The sequence below is a fragment of the Molossus molossus genome, unplaced genomic scaffold, assembly GCF_014108415.1.
Source record: "Molossus molossus isolate mMolMol1 unplaced genomic scaffold, mMolMol1.p scaffold_m16_p_20, whole genome shotgun sequence".
In the NCBI taxonomy this organism is placed as follows: Eukaryota; Metazoa; Chordata; class Mammalia; order Chiroptera; family Molossidae; genus Molossus; species Molossus molossus.
In genome coordinates this window covers 33,278,696-33,299,078 of record NW_023425356.1, presented here as the reverse complement: position 1 = coordinate 33,299,078, position 20,383 = coordinate 33,278,696, and the positions used below count along the sequence as shown (strand labels likewise).

The 20,383-nt window shown below is 36.2% G+C and overlaps 1 protein-coding gene across 1 annotated transcript in view; it reads right to left on the bottom strand.

Moving 5' to 3' along the window:
• Window positions 1–225: 225 nt before the first annotated feature.
• The window catches only part of LOC118637139 (complement receptor type 2-like), a 145,820-nt gene continuing 125,662 nt past the window's right edge, over window positions 226–20,383 (bottom strand). The window contains exons 38-46 of the mRNA XM_036272315.1: window positions 19,209–19,297; window positions 13,349–13,451; window positions 12,017–12,102; window positions 10,043–10,270; window positions 8,907–9,083; window positions 6,162–6,347; window positions 3,969–3,992; window positions 3,081–3,156; window positions 226–409 (exon numbers count right to left, since the gene is read on the bottom strand). Of these exons, the coding sequence (XP_036128208.1) occupies window positions 280–409; window positions 3,081–3,156; window positions 3,969–3,992; window positions 6,162–6,347; window positions 8,907–9,083; window positions 10,043–10,270; window positions 12,017–12,102; window positions 13,349–13,451; window positions 19,209–19,297 (1,099 nt within the window). The 3' untranslated portion in view covers window positions 226–279. The remainder of the gene's footprint in view (window positions 410–3,080; window positions 3,157–3,968; window positions 3,993–6,161; window positions 6,348–8,906; window positions 9,084–10,042; window positions 10,271–12,016; window positions 12,103–13,348; window positions 13,452–19,208; window positions 19,298–20,383) is intronic.

The window sequence follows — 20,383 nt, the reverse complement described above, 5'->3', positions numbered from 1 at the left end:
CACCTCCAGAACTCCACTTCCACAGATGGCAAGTGCACAAAAATATAGGAATGCTTTGAAAAACTGCCTGTGCACAGCACTGACAGTATCCTCACCCCAAATCACTGGGAATAACAATTATCCAAGGAAAGACAACAACAACAACAACAACAACAACAACAATGGTGTTTCCAGATCCTGAAGTACTTTCGAACATCTTTGGTAACAGTGATCTACTGGGTGCAATATCATATTTAAGTCCTGTTTCCATTTTTGATACTTGTGTTATTGAAAACATTTTTAACTTGATTTGTGTGTTAGGTACCTGCTATGTTCCTCATTTGTTTGCAGACATTGAGCATGGTCACAGCTGACTTTTTGGGGATATAAATACATATTCACTTCTTTAGGTTTTTCATCTGTATTCCTGCTAATTGGCAGAGGAGAAAAAGACGGGAAAAAATAACAATTACATCGATTTTAGTTTTTAAAAAAGGTAGTCAGTAGCTGTCATTTTGAAATTGAGGGCATAATTTGTCTCAGGTTTCCCATATCTTTGTAAGGTATTTAAGAAGAAAAATGTAACCAAGACACACTTTTCTAGACTAAGTAAAAACTTGGATTAGAAAATAATACTAAAACCATCCTACATGTTGTGTTGAAACTAAACTGCTTAGGGACAAGTGCCCACACCTTAAAACAACACATTTCTCTATTCCCAAAGTTATATTGATTAATAAATACTGTACATTTAAGCTTCACAATGTAAACAGGTTTGCCTTGTAGTCTTACACAAGGCTTCCTTTTCTCCGGATAGTGAAACATATGTCTGTATTTTGTACAATATCTAGAGTATGAAAAGTAGCAGTTGTTGTCATGAAGGTATATGAGAACTGACAGTAAAATAAGTATCTAATCACTTTTAAATGTCAATAATAGCATTAATGTATAAATAACAATAGCTAACATTTTGTGACATTCATCATAAGTGACACACTCTGTTAAGTTGAGATAGGAACTGTTATTATCCATATTTTTCAGGCTAGTAAGTGAGTGTGAACACAGGTCTTAATGATTGCAAAGCCCATGGCCTTACATGATATGCTACACCGCGTCTTTGGGGGTTATTTAATATAAATGAATGATAAGTAATACCAGTACCTTTAGACTTCAAGTATGCATTGACATTAGGGATTTAAGAATGAAAGCACAAAAAGTAAACTCACTCTATCACTTTCTACTATTTCCTCATTACTCACTCTTTACCCTCTCATGGAAAATAGATGAGGACACCAGTTGAGACAAAAAAGAAAACTGAGTCAGGAGCCAAAGTTTCCATAGGATGAAGAAGGGTACATTTGAGATCCATGCATGAGGAAGTAGAAGATTGTACATCCAGGTGGTATGGGCTTCCAAGGAGCAGTGACGATGTAGTTAGATGAGCAAATGACCTGAAAGTTGTCTTGGATGATGAGTAATACATAGGGTGTGAGAGAATACAGCCTTGGTGAGTATATGTTGAATGAATGGCTATCTAGTTGGTTAATGGTGGTAATGAGAGATTGTTTACTGTTCTACAGAAGAATATTGATTCAATATACCTGAGTAGTTAAAACAGATACAATTATGTAGATGTGAGGAGGGGAGGTATATATGAAATAAAAGGAAATATTCCAGCTTTGTATTGGATACTGAATTTTCAGTAATACAGATTATGAAACGTACAACTAAAATTGTCAGTGGAATAGCTGAATGCATTCACGATTTTGAGTCAGATAATTAGGACCAAAACCCGAACTCTTAACAACTTCCTACTGGTATATTTTAAGCAAGTGATTAAACTACTCTGATTCTCAGAGTCTTCTCTGCTTTGGGATAACAACATTTTTGTACTTACTTACCTCACAGAGTTCTTTGAGGAACAAAGAAGACAATAAATGATAAAGCATTATGTAAACAAACATGTTAGCTTTTGTTATTCTCATTGTCAAAACTGGTAGAATACTGCACATAGTAGAGGTAAAAATTCATTAGATAAAAATTATTTTGAGAGCCCACAGAATGAGCTCATTCTCAGGGGAGGGCGATGAGGAGTGTTGTGGAGACTAAGAATATAAGAAATAAATTCATAGAGTGTGGGGAATTCAAAGAAGGTAGAGGAAAGAAATGACTAGATTATTGGCAAAAAGTTCTGCTCTGATACTCTAAAAATTTACATTCTCAGCCTTTGTGAAATGTTAGAACTTCAATTTCTATAATGCTTCTTTAGGAGACTGCACTTGTTTAGAAAACTGTTTACTTAAATTTATAAACTGTTTCTCTTCGGTATAGAATTTACTAATTAAACATATACCATTGATTTCTTTGACTTTGACCTCACTGATTTTATTATAATTAAACCAACTAATACAAAAGCTGTGTATGTTCTCTTCCCAAAGATGTTTCTTTATTTAGATCTTAATTCTTGAAAGGTTTTTGTAAGTTTAAAAGCTAACTGGTGTTTATAAAAGATTTATTTTTTTAAAATACCCAATGCAAAGCCTCAATTCTTCTGCACTGGCAGCCTCAGATGGGTCTACCAGTGGGGCACACTATCTAACTTCCAGTTCCCTATAGGGTCTGTGTGTAGGGGTGGAAGTGTGGAATTGGCTCAGCAAAACTGGGTTACCAATCGCCTCATTAACACCTTTGGAAAAATTTCTTTTGTCTATTTTCTCTTTTGCAAAACTCAAGTCCTTCTTAAAATTCTAAGCTTTTAAAAGAAGCATTCTTAGAGGGGGGTCAATGGGGGAAAAAGGGGGACATCTGCAATACTTTCAACAATAAAAAAATAAAAGAAGCTTTCTTAAAATCATATATATATATACACACATCTATATGTGTGTATATATATACACGATGTTAAGCAGTCTTAGCATCATATATATGTATTTCTTTTAGTGTGAATACTTCTCTATGCATCAAAGGCCTTCTTTATAAGAATTACTACATCTATTTATGTAGTACTTTTTTTTTTTACATTTCATTTACTTCTCTTTGGCTTGGAAGAGTAGGCAAGTACAGTAATAAACATTTTTCTAAGAGAATATGGCTGTACTGACCTTTTTTTGCACTTCAGAATCATCCAACAGGAAACAATCATGGATACAATAAAGAAGACCACACCAAAGGATGTGCCTAGACAATAAAACAAGGTAATTAAATGCATGGAAAATATAACCCATAGTTTTTAACCTCTGTCTTAATATCTAGTCTCTCTAGAGATTGCCAATAGTTTTTTTTTTTAAAGTAACTAAATTGGTTTAAAAAACACTGACACAGGCTTACCTTTAAGATTTCTCCTCTGCTACTTGTTTAACCTGGCACACTAGTGTTACTTTTACAGGGTTATAGGTAAAGAGTGAGCAGAGCAGTTTTGTAACCTTTAGTCCAACAGCAGCCTTTCTTTCACCAAGTACGTGAGAACAGCACTGGGTCTCCCGGGCTCCAGCTCTCCAGGGCCCTGCACATGTCTCTTGTGTCAGGCACGAGAGCTCTTCTGTGCAATAGACTCTACCAATTCCCTCTGAAGCAAACTCTGTCATAACACTATTCCTGTTACATATTCAGATCACAGAAATGGACTTAGAAAAGTGGTGTTTGTGGCTTCCAATTTATTCAATTGTTTATAAAAGATTTTTATTTTTTTAAAAATACCCAATGCAAAGCCTCAATTGTTCCTCAGGTTGTATTCTCCAGCTACAATAAAATAAGATGAATGACTAGTCATTTTTAGTGGTTCAAAGATAGTACAGAACCTTTGAGAGAGGACACTCACTCTATATGCATATGAGGATACCAGTTTTGCCCTGAGTTTACCACTATTTCCTTTCTAAATGAAGTTGCAATGTAAGATATTGTGATCTCTCTTTTTACATTTCATTCATTGTAAGTGGATACTTACTGCTCACGATGCTAGAGTTTTTCAGCAAACTCTTTATAAAACTTACCAATAATGAGAGTATTATGTGAGCCTAAAAGGAAGACAAAGGTCACAAATGCATCAGTCTAGTACTCAACAAAATTAAGCAGGAGCCCTCACCCAGTGACAATTTATCCAAATTTTTATCATTACACAGTCCAATTTTGTTCTAATATAAAAAACCATTGGTTTTACTCAGACAATCTCATTTTATCTTGTGTACTCAGTGGTCTGGTTTTTTAAAAACTTATTATTTTATCATAAAATGAATAGAAATGCCATAAAAAATTTTTAACACAGAACAAAAGGAAAATATCACATGATTCTAATACCATGAAATGTTTTGGTACATTCGCTCTGGTACATGGTCCCATGCATCTAAGTTTTTACTTCTTTATAGAATCTCTTTATCTAACTTTTGAAGAGTGGAAATAAGCACTCAATCAATATATGTTCATTTTTTTCTTTATTGATATATTAGAAAGAAGAAGGGAGAGAGAGATGGAAACATTGATGACATCAATTGGCCACCTCCTGCATGCCCCCCACTGGGGATCAGGCCCACAATCTGGGCACGTGCCCTGACCAGGAATCAAATCAGAGACCTCTTGGTGTGTGGGTCAAAGCTCAACCACTGAGCCATACCGGTCGGCAATATATGTTAATTTTTATAACCTCTACTACCTCCACAACTACCCCTACTGCTACCAGTATGGTAATGCTATTACTTCTTCATTATATTTTTCACATATTTCTCATCTGTTGACTGCTTTCTTATTTACTTTCCAAAATAGGTATGTCAAATTTGTTGATCTTTGATGATTTTCTCTATCATATCAAAAAATCCAAAGAACTGGCCTTCTTCCAGCAGTTTGATAAATAGTCTTTTATTTACTTATTTTTAACATTAGCTTTTCTGTACTGACTTTTAAAACTTTAACTCTATTACATCTGGTACTTTTTATAAGACAAAAATAAAGGTTCTAAATTTATTTCCAAGCTACCTATATTACTTGATCATCTTTACCTTCCCTGTGGACTGATGCTGTCTTAACTATTATATTTCATTTGTAAGATACTTTTACTTATATTTATAATAACCTTTATTTTATTAATATCTATTTTGTTCCACTTATAAAAGTGAGCCTGTTTTGTGCCAGTTTAAAGTGATTTATGTACTGTGGCTTCATCTTTTGTTATAATATCTAGTAGGGTGGTCCTCCCACCATGTGGATTTTCTGTCTTTCATAGACATCTCTTCAGAAACCTCTAAAGGCATTCATCCAGTCAGATAGACAGTGAACTTTTTGCCAAAGTGAATATAATTTGATATTAAGAGAGTTATGAGTTTATAACTTGGAGACATTATTGGTAAATCAGATTAGCTAGCAATACCAATCTTGGTATTCACTACTATAAATAAGAATCATAAGAATAGGTCAGGGAGGCTGAGCACTAACGTAGATTAGGAAAAGTTATTCATTGTTGCCCAGCTGGTGTGGCTCAGTGGTTGAGTGTCGACCCATGGACTGGGAGGTCCTGGTTTGATTCCTGGTCAGGGCACATGCCCAGGTTGTGGGCCCAATCCCCAGTGAGGGGGATGCAGGAGGCGGCCCATTAATGTTCTCTCTTATTGATGTTTCTATCTTTTTCTCCCCTTCTCCCATTCTCTCTCTCTAAAATCAATAAAGAAAAAAAACTTAAAAAAAGTTATTCATTGTTAATTTTACTCATCAGCTCCTTGATGTGTACAAAATCTGGGTTTAGAATTTTCTATCTTAACATTACCCTCTAGTTGCCAGCAGAGGGCTACTCTTCTACAGAGCTCAGTGAAACATGATTTCTAAAACTTGGAAGATGCTTCCTGACTCACACTGAATTCTTGAAGTCCTGCTTTATCACTGATGTGCTCCTGACTTTTAAGGCCCCGAGCTATAAACAAATCATTACTGTGGGATGCATGCAACAATAGGGTGATATAGACAAAAGTGGTTCAGAGGTATCCCCCAGGAGAGAAGAATGGGTTGAGAAGTGTGAGGGGAGCAAGGCTTGCCTCTCATTACTAAGGACTTTTGGAGAAGAATTGGGGGCTCCTATTGCACTCCTCAGCTCTATCATGTGCCATAACATCACACTACATTAGATGCCAGCACAGAGGAATGAATGAACAGTGCCACGATTGGGAAGGACCTGCATTCCTTGTTCTTGCTCTTGCACTTACGGGATATACATGTGGCCAGGGGAGGGTTCCACGTGTTATTCGCCTGGCACTGGCTCCAGGGACTGCCTTCCAGAGTATATCCATCTTTACACTCCAAAGTTACATTATCTCTATATTGAAATTCTTTGCTCATTTCCAACTCCTTCATGATTCCATTCAAAACCTGTGGGAGGCTACATTTTACCTCTGAAATAAGAAAAATCAGAAAGAAATTGATACTTTATTAATAACTGTTAGTTGTAACTGCCATAATGAACGGATCTAGGACACCCAACCCATTTTCCCTTCAGCAAAGATTGGTCATGTTTTCAATGAAAATTGATATCCCCTCCCCAAACATCTTAGGATTTAAAACTCTCTGACTTTATTTTCTTAGGTAAAGTTAGGAAATATGGAATGTACTGTAATCCACTTATAATTGTGAACAGCTCTGCAACTGAAAAGTTGTGGAAAGATTAGGAATTAGGAGAACCATGCTCTAGCCTGGATCCTCTTGGGTGGTACCATAAGGAAACAGGATCACACTAACTCTCTCCAGCAATACAACAAATACTGCTTTTTGCCTCTTGATTAAATGCCCGTTTCTGCCCTATTTCTGTACATAGAACAAAGGCATTAGTGAATCATGATTCTGAATTTAAAATATCAACTTTCTAATTAATTTAATTTATCTCATTCAGCTCAATGTTACTTTGCTTTCTTTCCCTGCCCAGCATCACCTTCTTTGATTTAAGCAAAGCCTGTTTTTCAGTTGTAAGAGCCTAATTTCTTTCTTCCTTCCTTCTTCCTTCCTTCCTTCCTTCCTTCCTTCCTTCCTTCCTTCCTTCCTTCCCTCCCTCCTCCCTCCCTCCCTCCCTCCCCTCCCCTCCCTCCCCTCCCCTTCCCCTCCCTCTCTTTCTTTTCTTTTCTTTTCTTTTCTTTTCTTTTTCTTTTCTTTCTTTTCTTTTCTTTCTTTTCTTTTCTTTTCTTTTCTTTTCTTTTTCTTTCTTTTTCTTTGTAAAACCCAACCAGGTGAAGTGCTATTTCTCACAGTATTGTTTGTGGTCTTTCTACATCAGAATATTCTAGTGGGTTTGTTCAAAATAGACCTCTGGACCCCAACTCAAAATGCCAGAATCCAAGTTCTTGGGGATGCAGATTAAGAAACTGTCTTTTTAACAAGGGTCCTGGCTGGCTTTGCTCGTTCTAAAACTAGACAATGAATAAGCCATGCTTGAACAGAACTTAAGACAAAATTAACTTTACTTAAATGAAAAGAAAGCAGATGCCAGGAGAAAAGGATACAATTCTTTTATTTTCAGGACAACTATCCCAGAGTCCTAATCTGAATAATTAATCATCAAACTATTCCCTGAATCATCATACTTCTTATGTAACTAAAGCAAGGAGGGGCCCTGGCCAGTGTGGCTCAGTCGGTTGGGCGTCATCTCGTGCACTGAAATGGTGCTAGTTTGATTCCCAGTCAGGGCACGTGCCTGGATTTCAGGCTTGATCTCCCGTAGGGGGCTTACAGGAAGCAGCTGATGATCAATGTCTGGCTCTCACATCAATGATTCTCTCTCTCTCTCCCTCTCTCTTACTCTTTGTTTAAAAATCAATAAAAAAGTCTTTAAAAAAAAAGGGAGAGTGAGCTTCTGGTTTCTGAACAGCCACAGGGACTCTGTAAGTGCTACCCATTTTGGCAAATAACCAAAACAGAGTCACTTGCCATTACTATGGTGGGCCTTCTGTGTCTCTAAAATGGACAGGTAGGAGGCCAAAGAGGATTTCAGAGACTTTTAGGTCAGGGAGGGACATAAATTCCTGTAACCACAGCATTAGTAAGACTAACTAGTCCTTAACATTAAAAAATGCCTCATCCCTGCCATTACATAGTATTTGAAACGTGAAAGAATAGAAAAGAAACAAGCAAAACAAAAATCTCTTAACTCCTAGTTTTGAAAAGTCAAGAACCACATTTAAAAGGAGACGTACAAAGTGTAGAGTCTGAAAGCAGGGGCTGAGCTGGGGTCCAATCCTAGCACCACCACTCCTGAGCTGCGGATCACAGACTAGTTACTGGATCTCTCTGCACCTCAATTTCTTCCTCGGTAAGATAGCAAAGATAATAATCCCACCTCATCTGATTCTTGAGGAGACAAACACAAATCACTTTTGTGATGATCTTAGTAACATTTCTAGTCACAGAATATGATTTTTAATTCCCGTTTGCAGCTTTTTAGAATATTGCCAATACAACATTTTAAGTTGTATTTTAATTTTTCAAACACAGGCAGGAATAACTAAAATAATTCCTGGGACTTGTTGCAGGGAAGAGAAAATAAACACCCTACCGTTGGTCTTGGACATGATAGTGAGACTCCACAGCCAATAATACTGAAACCAATTGCCCTTGACCTCACTTCTATTGTCCCCACAACAAAGGGCTTCTAGCCTCTTACTGACCTTCCAAATGATTTGTGAGGACCACCTGTGATCCTTTAAAGCTGGAATATTTTATAAATAAAAAGCCCATAAAGCACTTTAAATTAGTATTTGATGTCTATTTATTATTGAAAATTCCATCGGTTCTTCCTACTCATTTGGTAGAGTTGCAGATATTTCGGTAGCCTTCCTTCCTACTGCTTGTTCTGCATTTCTCCTCTATTGATACTCATGTCATCATCCTCTCAGAAATGATCTCTCTCAGACTTATTAGTCTCATGCATCAATCTTCCATAAAAAACCACCAAGAATAAGAGATACCTTTGCAGTAATGGTCAGATTGGCTCCAGGTTCCCTCGTGTGTACAGAAGATGAAGGCTTTCCCCACTAACAGGTAGCCAGGGTCACAAGTGTAGCTGACTGACACCCCAGGAAGATATGGAGATACATGTCTTCCAGTGTGATGCCCGTTGTGAATCTTGGGTGGAGGTGGACATGCTAAGAGCAAGAGAAGACATTCAGTTAAACACAGAAGTATGAACACACCAACACATCTAGTATCTCTGACTAACAGAACCACATGAAGACCCAGGCAGGCAAGTCTCAAGCCACTCAGTGTTTGAGGATCAGTGGGAAGGCTAGTTGTCTGAACCCAGACCGCTCAGCCTTTAACCAGGATCATGTGTATTCACCTACAGATGGCACCAGCTAGAAATACCACTAGAATCTACCAATGACCAAGTCAATGCTGTCTGTCCTCACTAGAGGACAGAGCTGGTGTGGACAATCGCAGCCACAAAGGAGCTTCTCCTTGCCAGGTACTGTCATTAAAGGTAGAAATATATGAAAAACAGAGGCCACGAGCACAGCCACCCACTTCACCTGTCCAGGTCATCCTGAGTTCCTTTTGCTAAAGGTGAGATGAAGGGTCAACAAAATGCAGTAATGGGCTGAGCAGAACACTTAGAAGCAACAAAAGGAGTACAGATGCCTACATCGGACTCTCCTAATTCTTTCTATAGCATTACCAATTTTGAAGTAAATTACTCTGTCCACATGTACGTTTTGCTCTGCACACCATCTCTCTAGTATAAAAACAACTAGTAACGGAGATGGCATAACTGAATATTCTCATTGTCATTTATCTTCATTGCTTTTAACGTATCCTCTATAAACTCTGGGCCTCATGGATTCCCTCCACTCTCTATTCCTCTCCTCACCATCCTACACTTCTCACCCCAGCAGGTAGGTCATCACAATTCCGCCAAATAGGCTCAGTGCAGCACCTCCAGAGCTGTCTGTTATCCTCCTGGCAGACACTTCTGTGCCTGATATTCCTAACAAAGTCTTGTTATGAGACATAAATGACTGTCACAATAGAAATACGGAGCTTCGTGCCCAGATATACTGTTCTATCTGGCAGCGGGGGGGGGGGGGGTAGTGAAATGTACACTGACCAGAAGGACTAGAAAGTTCACAGTGAGGGGCAGGACCACTCCAAATCCCGTTCCCTTGACTGTCACTTGTGCAGCGGATGGTGCTCTCCCCAATGAGATCGAAGGTCAGCCCTCTGTTTGGGTGGGAGTCACATGTATAAGATATTTCTTTTCCATAGGGAATATCTCTCAGAGAAGTTCCTGTGTGGTTCCCATTAAGGATAACTGGAGGATCTGTACAAAAGATTTCTAGAAAGAAAACAAGAGTATTAGGTTTCACTAGAGTTTCAATCAAAATGATTATACAATAATGGTACCCAGGGAGTATGTTATAAACACATGTCTTTCTATGAAAATATAACTAAGGTGGATGGAATTTATATATGTAAAACATTTTCTAAGAAGGAACTTAGGAAGGTGAGATTTTAAATTACAGTTTATTGCAAAAGTCCAAAAGACTCTCCAGGTAGCTAAGATTCTAGTAAACTTGAAAGGTAATTAATTTGTTGTTGTTGTTGTTTTTTTTTTTTCAGCAACCATTTTACTTCCTACTATATGTCAGGGGTGGTAAGAGTCCTGGGCTGACAATGGGATACAAGATAAATAAGGTTTTGGCTCTCAAAGATCTGAAGTTCCAGGGAAATCTTCATGAAGTTTATGAAACGTGGACTATCATTTTCAGCTGATGTAAATGTTTGTTGATGACTGAAGACCATTATCATCAGTGCCAACATCAAACACACAATAGTGTCATCAGAATACATTGATTTCTACAGTCAAATTCAAAAGCACTAGGTAGCTTTTATTTCTTCTTTTTTTTTTCCAAGCTATCATTTCTTCCTGCTATTAGTGTATCTATTTCTAGCAATTCTCTCCCTAAAACTAATTTGATGCTTCTAAACTGATATAAATCGAGAAAGAGATACCCAAGCTGTCAGAATTGTATGTATAAACAAGTGAGGGCTTTAGTACATAAAACAATGATTGATTTCTCATACCTGGATTTTAACTATGTGTTTGTGTTTATCCAAAGTTTAATTATAAATTTATTTTCTGCTTTATGTGTGTTGCGAAGGTTGAGTTTGATGGATATCTGAGTTTTATACATATGAAATGCTCTCATAAAGTCCAACTATAATCTCATACAATGAACAAATAGATTTCTAGCAAGGTATCAAAATCCAAAGTAAAATGAATATTTTCCAATCATCAAGAAAATGGTATTTCAAAAAGTCTTGCTTTGCTTTGGTAAACAGAGTAGGACAAACCAGTATTCTCTTAGTGTATGACACACTTTTATTTATTTATCTATTTCTGAATCTTGCATGTTTTATTCAAGTGGGCAGTTTGGAAATTTAGGGCACTGCACCTCATCATTTCAAATAGGGACTCACTTCCCTGTACCATACTAATTCTTCACCTAACACTGTTTTCTTTTATCTATAACTTATCAATTTTAACATACCCTTTTATGCATTCAATTTTTTATATGTTTATTTATTTATTTTCTTGTTCATGGTCTGCCTCCCCAAGTGGAAAATTAACTCCATGAAAACAGGGATATGATCGTCTTTCCTATTCAGTACTTTCCCCATGTGGGAAGTTCTGACATGTCGGGAGCCCCTCCTCAGTCAATACTCCAGACTAAATAACAGGATAAATAGTTTAGATACATGATGGGATAAAAGGACAGATATACATAAGAGAAACTGAAAAATAAATGAATAAATACACTTTGGTACACCTTTGTACATCTAATTTCTTTCTACATATTCTCCACAAAAGTCAACCCTGGTATTAACTCAGTAACTTATAGATTAGTAACATAAACACAACGTGTAAGACCTACATGACCTGTTTTGAAATTCTTCCAACAAACTGTATTTTTATAGGTAATTTGTGAAAGATTCAGACAACAGGTGATTCCATGAGGCACAGCACATTGGAAGTAGAAAGGAGAGGTACCCAGGCTGCATAGCTGTTCTTTCTACTCACGTTCACACACGGGGACACTGCTGTTCCAAAGGCTTTTCATTCCGACCAAGACACAATGACTAGCAGAGCTGCCTTTTAATCGAAAACTAAAGCAAAAAAAAGGGGGGGGGAGGGGGTAGCAAATAGGTAAGCAACTCCCATCTCTTCCTTCCTTATTAATAGATACTCAGGTTGGTCTCTTCAGTCTAAATACCATTTGGTTCTTAGGTTGAGGCCCAGCTGAAAGTCTCTGTTCATTTGGGACCAGAATCAGCAGCTGGCAGGAACTCAGATGCCAAATTATTCTAAAGAATCATGATATCCTGTGATGGGCAAAGCAATCAGAGATAGCAACTTCATGGTCCTACAGACATCATAGCCCAATGTCACCTACAGAAGTAACTGAATACAGAGCTGGACCCCTCCTGTGCTCTAGACCCAAACCCCATCTCACAGACAGCCTGTGACATCCCACTTATTCTCATTAGTGAGTCACAAGGAACAACAGCTCTCCACCCAGGTGAGCAAAGCAGAGAACATCTGCAGAGACCTGTCATCGTTCTTCTTGCCACTACATTTGTAACAGCCAGAAAGAGGCTCACTGAAGTGTGCTGAGCAAATGTTCTAGAAGAAAAATGATGCTGTGGGAGAAAAATGACGAGGGGAGGAGTCTTTGCCTCCTGGAAATGCATAAGTTATCATTGAACCCTGTTGTCTTTCTAAAATCTGCTCACCGTTATTGGGTAGACTTTGTACCTGTCAAAGATTCCTAGGGAAATGTTAAAATTAACTGCTGTACTGCCCAATCTTGTTACCTCCAACAGAAAGCGCATAGCACTCGGAGTACTGGATGCATATAAAGAACTAATAATACTAACCATAACAATAACACTGGCCATTATGAGCCCAATGTCAATGACATCACTGATAGGGACTTATAATGGAATTAAAACACTTATCCAAATTCTGCTATTGATTTATTTTAAATTTCTTAAAAAAAAATCCTATCCTTGCTTGACATCATATTACAAATAATGTTTGTCTTATACATCAAACATTTTACTGGCAAAATTTTCATAAAATTACATTTTCTGCCTCTAAACAACAATTTATCCATTTACTTCAAGTTTTAACTGTGAATTCAAGGTCAGTTTTTAATTTATATTTGTACTCAACATTGAATTACATACATGTCATGTTTCTTAGCTCCTGATAGTGCTGCTACTAAGTTCTTCCACTTATTGCAAAACTGTCCAGACATTAATATCCCTGGGTACTTCTTTTCCATAGGTCTGCTGCCCATTGTGGATTTACCCTTGAACCCAAGAAAGTCACTATCCATGTCACACTCACCCCTCATTACAAACGAAGGACACTTTTGCCCCAAGCTTGAGATTATGTGGAAAGAGCACACGGCCATGCGGAAGTTGGTCCTGGAAGTCACCACATGATTTCACTAAAGAAGAAAACAAATGAAGAAAAGAGTAAGACTACCATGTGAGGTACGAAGAGATTCATCTGAAATAGAAATCAGAAACGCAATAGAAAGGATCAATGAAACTAAAGGCTGGTTCTTTGAAAAATAAACAAAATTTGTAAGTTTCAGTCAGATTAAGAAAAAAGAGAAATGACTCAAAGGAAATAAATAGAAATGAGTAATAAGATATTACAAGTGATACTATAGAAATACATAGGACGATCACAGACTATTATGAATATTTATTTGCCAACAAATTAGGTGACCTAGAAGAAATGAATCTAGAAACACACAACCTACCAAGTCTTAATCAAGAAGAAATGGAAAATCTTGACAGGCTAATAACAAGCAGAGAGATTGATTCAGTAATCAAAATATCTCAACACAGAAAACATCAGGACCAGATGGCTTCACTAATAATTCTACCAAACATTCAAAAAGAATTAAATCAATCCTCAAACTCTTCTAAAAAGCTGAAGAGGAAGGTATATATTCAAACTCATTTTGCAAGGCCAGCATTGTATTACCCGGATACCAAGGCCAGCTAAGGATAGCACAAGAAAACTATAGGCCAATAACTCCAATGAATATAGATGTAGAAATTCTCAGCCAGACATTTGCAAACAAAGTTAAAGTACACATAAACATAATTATACAGCATGAAGTTATCCCTGGGATGCCTATTTCAACATAAGTAAATCAATAAATGTAATACTTCACATTAATAAAAAATATATAAGAATCACACAATCATCTTTAAAAAAATACAGAAAAAGCATTTGACAAAGTACAACATCCTTTCATAATAAAAACTCTTGGTAGACTGGTTATAGAAGGAACATACCTAAACATAATATAAGCCATGTATGACAAACCCACCACTAACATTATACTCAATGGAGAAAATGGAGACTTTCTCTCTCAGATCAGGAATAAGACAAAGAGTGCCACTCTCCCCACTCTTATCTAATGTAGTACTGGAAGTCCTAGCTAGAGCAATTAGGAAAGACAAAGAAATAAAAGGCATCCAAATTGGGAAGGAAGATGTAAAACTGTCATTATTTTCAGATGATAAGATTCTGTTTATAGAAAATCCCAAATACTCAACCAAATAACTGTTAGAACTAATTAATTATTTCAGTAAAGTTACAGGATACAAAATCAACATACAGCCCTGGCTGGTTTGGCTCAGCAGTTAAAGCGTCAGCCTGCAGTCCAGAAAGACCCAGGTTTGGTTCCCACTAAGGGCATGTACCTCGGTTGCAGTTTGTCCCCGGCCCTGGTTCGGTCGTGCAGGTGGCAACCACTCGATGTGTCCCATTCACGTTGATGTTTCTCTCTCTCTTCCTCTCTCTCCCTCCCACTCTATCTGAACAAAATATGGAAAAATGTCCTCAGGTGAGGATAAAAAAATAAATAAATAAACAAAATCAACAGACAGAAATCAGTTGCTTTCCTATGCATTAAGGATAAAACATCTGAAAACAATATAAAGACAACTATTCAATTTACAATAGCATAAAAAAATACTCAGGAACAAATTTAACCAAGAAAGTGAAAGATCTATACAATAAAAATGACAAGATGTTGCCAAAAAAATCAAAGAAGACACAAATAATTGGAAAGAAACACCATATTCACGGATCAGGAGAATTAATATTGTTAAAATGTCCACGGTGCCCAAAGCCATCTATAGATTCAATGTAATCTCCACCAAAATAGCAATAGCATTCTTCACAGAAATAGGAAAAAAAAATCTGAGGAAGAAGAATAAAGTGTCCTGATTTCAAACTACACTTCACAGCTGCAGTAATACAAATGGTATGGTACTGGAACAAAAATGGACGCATAAACCAATGGAACAGAACAAAAAACCTAGAATTAAATTCCTGCTTATATGGTCAACAAGTATTTGACTAGGCAGACAAGAGCACCAGAGAGGGAAAGAATAAGCTCTTCAACAAATGGTGCTGGAAGAAATACATACAGAACAATAAAATTGAATCCCTATCATACACCACTCACAAAAATTAACTCAAAGTAGATCAAAGCCTTAAATATAAGATCTGATACTATAAGACTCTTAGAAGAAAATGTAGGAAAAGAGTTCCTTAATATTAATCTTGGAAATGACTTTTTGGATATGACACCAAAGCACAAACACCAAAAGCAATAATCAACAAATGTGACCACATTGAACTTAAGAACTTTTGCAAAGCAAAAGAAACAATTAACAAAGTAGAAAGACAACCTACAGAAAAATTTTCTTTTTTTAAAAAAAAATCTTTATTGTTGAATGTAAAATGTATTAAAGATGTTCCACATTTTTCCCCCATTGACCCCCTCCTCCCCACTCCCACCCACCTCTTGCCTTTTCCCACACTATTGTCTGTGTCCATTGGTTATGCATATAAGTCCTTTGGTTTATTCCCCCCCCCCCCAACCCCTTTCCCTTTGAGGTTTGTCAGTCTAGCAATGAATTTGTACTTCTTAATCTCTTCACCTTTTTCACCCATTCCCCCAACTCCCCTCCCATCTGGCAACCAACAAAATGTTCTCTGTATCTATGAGAATGTTTCTGTTCTACCTGTTCAATTTGTTTGTAGATTCCATTCTTGATAGATAAGTGAAATGGACATAAGCAACCTAACAGATGCTGATTTCAAAATACTGCTTATAAGGATGCTCAATGAACTTAGTGAGGACTTCAAGAGCATAAAAAAGGACCAATCAGAAATTATGGATGCACAGTCAGAATTGAAGGAGGCATTAACTGAAATAAAGAATAATTTACACAGATTCAATAGTAGAGTATGTAAATCCAAGAAGCAACCATCGATTTGGAATATAAGGAAGCAAAAAACGCTCATTACAGAAAAATTTTCAAATCATATATTGGATAAGGTAATATCCAACATATAAAAAGAAGTCATACAACTCAACAACAGCAAAACAATTTGATTAAAAAATGGGCGGAAGACCTGAGTAGACATCTCCCCAAAGAGGATATGTGATGGCCAATGGGCACAAGAAAAGATGTTCAACATCCCTAAACTTCAGGAAAATTCAGTTTAAAACCACAAAGAGCCCTGGCTGGTGAGCTCAGTTGGCTGGGCATTTTCCTGTACACTGAAAGGTTGCAGGTTTGATTCCAGGTCAGGGCACACGCTCTGATTGTGGGCTTGATCCCGGGTGGGGAGTGTACAGGAGGCAGCCAGCGGATCAATGTCTTGCTCTCGCATTGATGTTTCTCTCTCCCCATCTCCTTTCCTCTCTCTCTAAAATCAATAAAAACATCTTTAAAAAAATACAAAGAGTTGTCTCACACCTGTTAGAATGGCTGTCATTAAGAAGACAAGTGATAACAACTGCTGGAAATCCTTGTGCCCTGTTGGTGTGGATTTAAATTAATGCAAAAACTATGGTAAACAGTATTAAAAACACAATTAGCATATGATCCAGCAATTCCACTTCTGGGTATTTTTTCCACAGAAAGTGCAAATACTAACTTGAAAAGATGTATGCACCCCCATGTTGACTGGAGCATCATTTGCAATAGCCAAGATATGGAAACAGCCTAAGTGTCCATTGATGGACTAATAAAGAAAATATAGTACATATATACAATAAAATATTACCCAGCCACAAAAAAAGAGGACTTGTCATTTGTGATAACATAAAGGACTTTGAGCACATTGTGGTAAGTGATGTAAGTCAGATAGAGATAGACAAGTGGTATATAATATCACTAATAGGTGAAATTGAAAACAGCCAAACATATAAAAACAGAGAACAAATGGTAGTTACCAAGGAATGGTGGATGAGGGGACAAGACAGATGTTGTTTAAGTGTATAAATTTAGAACAAATAGTAAATAATCTCTAGAGATACATTGCACAGTACAGTGAAGATAGACAACAATATTGTATTATTATCATCAAACCTGCTAACAGACTAGAAGCTAATTATTCTAACTACTCAAAAGAAAGGATAATTATGTAACAGGATAGAGATGCTAATTATAGCTACAATGGCAAATATCTTATAATATATGAAGGCATCAAATTAACACACTGTACACTTAAAATTTATACAATGTTATATGTCAAATATACTCCAAAAAGAGATATTATAGAATTATACACCCGAAGCCTATATAATTTTATTAACCAATGTCACCCCAATAAATTCAATTTAAAAAAAAGAAAATTATTTTTTTTAAAGAAAAATATAAAAAAATATAAATCATGGGAAATGAAATAATCACTGATTCAGGGATAATAAAATGATAAAAGACTATTATGTTCCACTAGAACATAATAATTTTTAAAATATTGGTATAAATAACTACACACATTCACATACACATATATAACCAATATTCACTCAGCTAAATGTTTATTGACTCAAAAATACCATAGAAGTGGATACATTTTTTATTAGAAATAAGCCCTTACAAAAGATGTTAGACCTAAAAGAAGTTTTATAGTAAACTGATAATACCTTGGTAATTTAAAGTTTTTTAGAGAATTTAAATTATGGGCAGGTTAAGGAGGCACCTTGTACAGCTTCTTATTTATTTCTTTGCATCTTTAAAAGCCAATGTTTGTGTGTGTGTGTGCGTGAATACAATAAGTAAATTCACTGTAGGAATTTTATAAAATAAGAACAAATATAAAGAATAAAATAATAATGATCCAAAAATAAGTATTTCTGATAATTTAATGCATATCATGTCAGATATGTATGAATGTACATGAATGTGTGTCTATGGGTATATTTTCTAGAATATGATATTTGTAGCTGGATAATATTCAGGCATGTAGATAAATGGATATAGTGTTTATTTCCACTTGGATGAAGCATCTCAATCTCTAATTTCTTATTGTATACCTACACCTTTCTTAAAATGTATGATCATTTTTAACAAGCTGCATTTCTTCTATTAGCTATTTTCAAACCATGCCGACATTTAGATTCTTAATATTTTTCACTATTATAAATACTATTGCATTAAGTGCCTTTAGACCAAAATCATGGGAAAATCCCACGATTATTTTCTTGGGATAAACTTTAGAAAATGGAATTGCTAGGTCAAAGGGTATTTGCATTATGGCTTTTGCATATATCCCTCACTAGCCTTCTAGAAGTTTGTACCCACTTTTACTGCCATCAACTCTGCATGTGATACTGATTTTTTTAAACAGCTTTAACACTCTATCAATTTGTAATCAGACAGTCTTCTATGTTCCTCACAGTTTTGGAGATTCACTTTACAATATCCCATTGAATAGACAGAGTCAACTAATCACGAACAAATACAACTAGGGCTGGTGCATGGAAGACTTTGAAGGGAGAAGAAAGGGCAGAATGACTAAAGGGCTTGGGGAAATTGTTAAGAAAAATACATTTTTCTTTCATCATTCAGAGTAAGGATAATAAGGAAGAGAGTAATCTCTCTTCTTCCTGGGGTTGTTATGTGCTATTAAGAGGTGGCAGAGACAGGGTTAGGCGAGTAGAGCAGTTTTACCTGAGTTCAAGTACACAGTTTCAGATAAATTATCTCTTAAAATTAAGAACCAAAACCAAAACAGGAGGACCCTGCAGCACATGACTCCAATATGCAAATATCTGAGAGGCTACTCTGTGCAAGAAGGATCATATGTCTTCTTTGGAACTACAGAGTCAAATCAGGATCAACTGGAGGGAATTATGGGGAAAAGTATTTGCACTCACACTCACAAACAGGTGCCTTCTTATCCCAAGTGACACTATTATTGCCTGAGAGGTGACAAACAGCAAATGGAGAGCCAATGAGTTGATACCTAGAAACAAGGTGAAAATGATTATACCCTACACATATTTCTCACTTAAGTCACAATGAGGAAATAATACCAAGAGGGTTTTACCAATTACAGGACAAATTAAAACATGGGAGACCGAAAGGAAGAAACCCTATCTCCATCTGCAAATTAGTCCTTTATTGTTAAGAACAAGTTTAAATTCCTACCTCTTTAATCCATCTTCATTTCTAGTCCTGCACGAACACAATGCAATAATTATGTTATTTACGTGCAATCTCTAGCCCTAGTCCAAAGACATTTAAGCTTGTGGTGTTGAAGGGATATTTGTTGATTGAAGGAATGTGGGAATTATTCTTTTTTCAGGAAATATATCTAATTGGTATATGTAATGGGTTCTTGGTTATGTGAGACTATACTTCTATGCCTTGGCAGAGTACAGATATTTTATGGCACAATATTTTCCCTCAAAACACAAATTTCCACTCTTTAGTGTGTGGAAGAAACATCTGATGAGCATATAATTTTTTTCTGTTTATTTTATCTCTGGAGAGTTGTACATTTTTTAAATGTCTGAATTTCATATAGTTTCTCCATGTAGGGTGAGGGCCTTTTATCATTAATTTGCATTTGTTCAATAAGCCTTAGGATTTCAACAATCTAACCTTTTTCTTTCTAACCTGGGAATATATCTTCCATATCTCCTAATTGATAGTTCATCAATTTTTACTTTTTAATTTTTGTCTCATGTCTCAATATGTGTGATTGTGTGTGTATGTGTGTGTGTGTGATTTCCAGTCTTATCCTTCATTTATTCTGGAGAAATTAATCCAATTTCATGATCTGTTTGGTTTCTTTTTCCTTTATTTAGAATTCAATCTTCTGATTATTGTTCCTTTTTAAATCTACTGTATGTTTATTCATATATAAACTTTACCAATATCGGATCATTAAATCTCAGAAATACCTCTTACTACTTCATAGGTTATATGTTACAAACAGATATGAGAGATTTCTAATATCCTGTTTTGGAGTTCATTCCCTTATTTATTGGAGTATACTGATTTGTAGAGGAATGTTTTCTCTGATTTCTCAGATTGGTCTTTTATA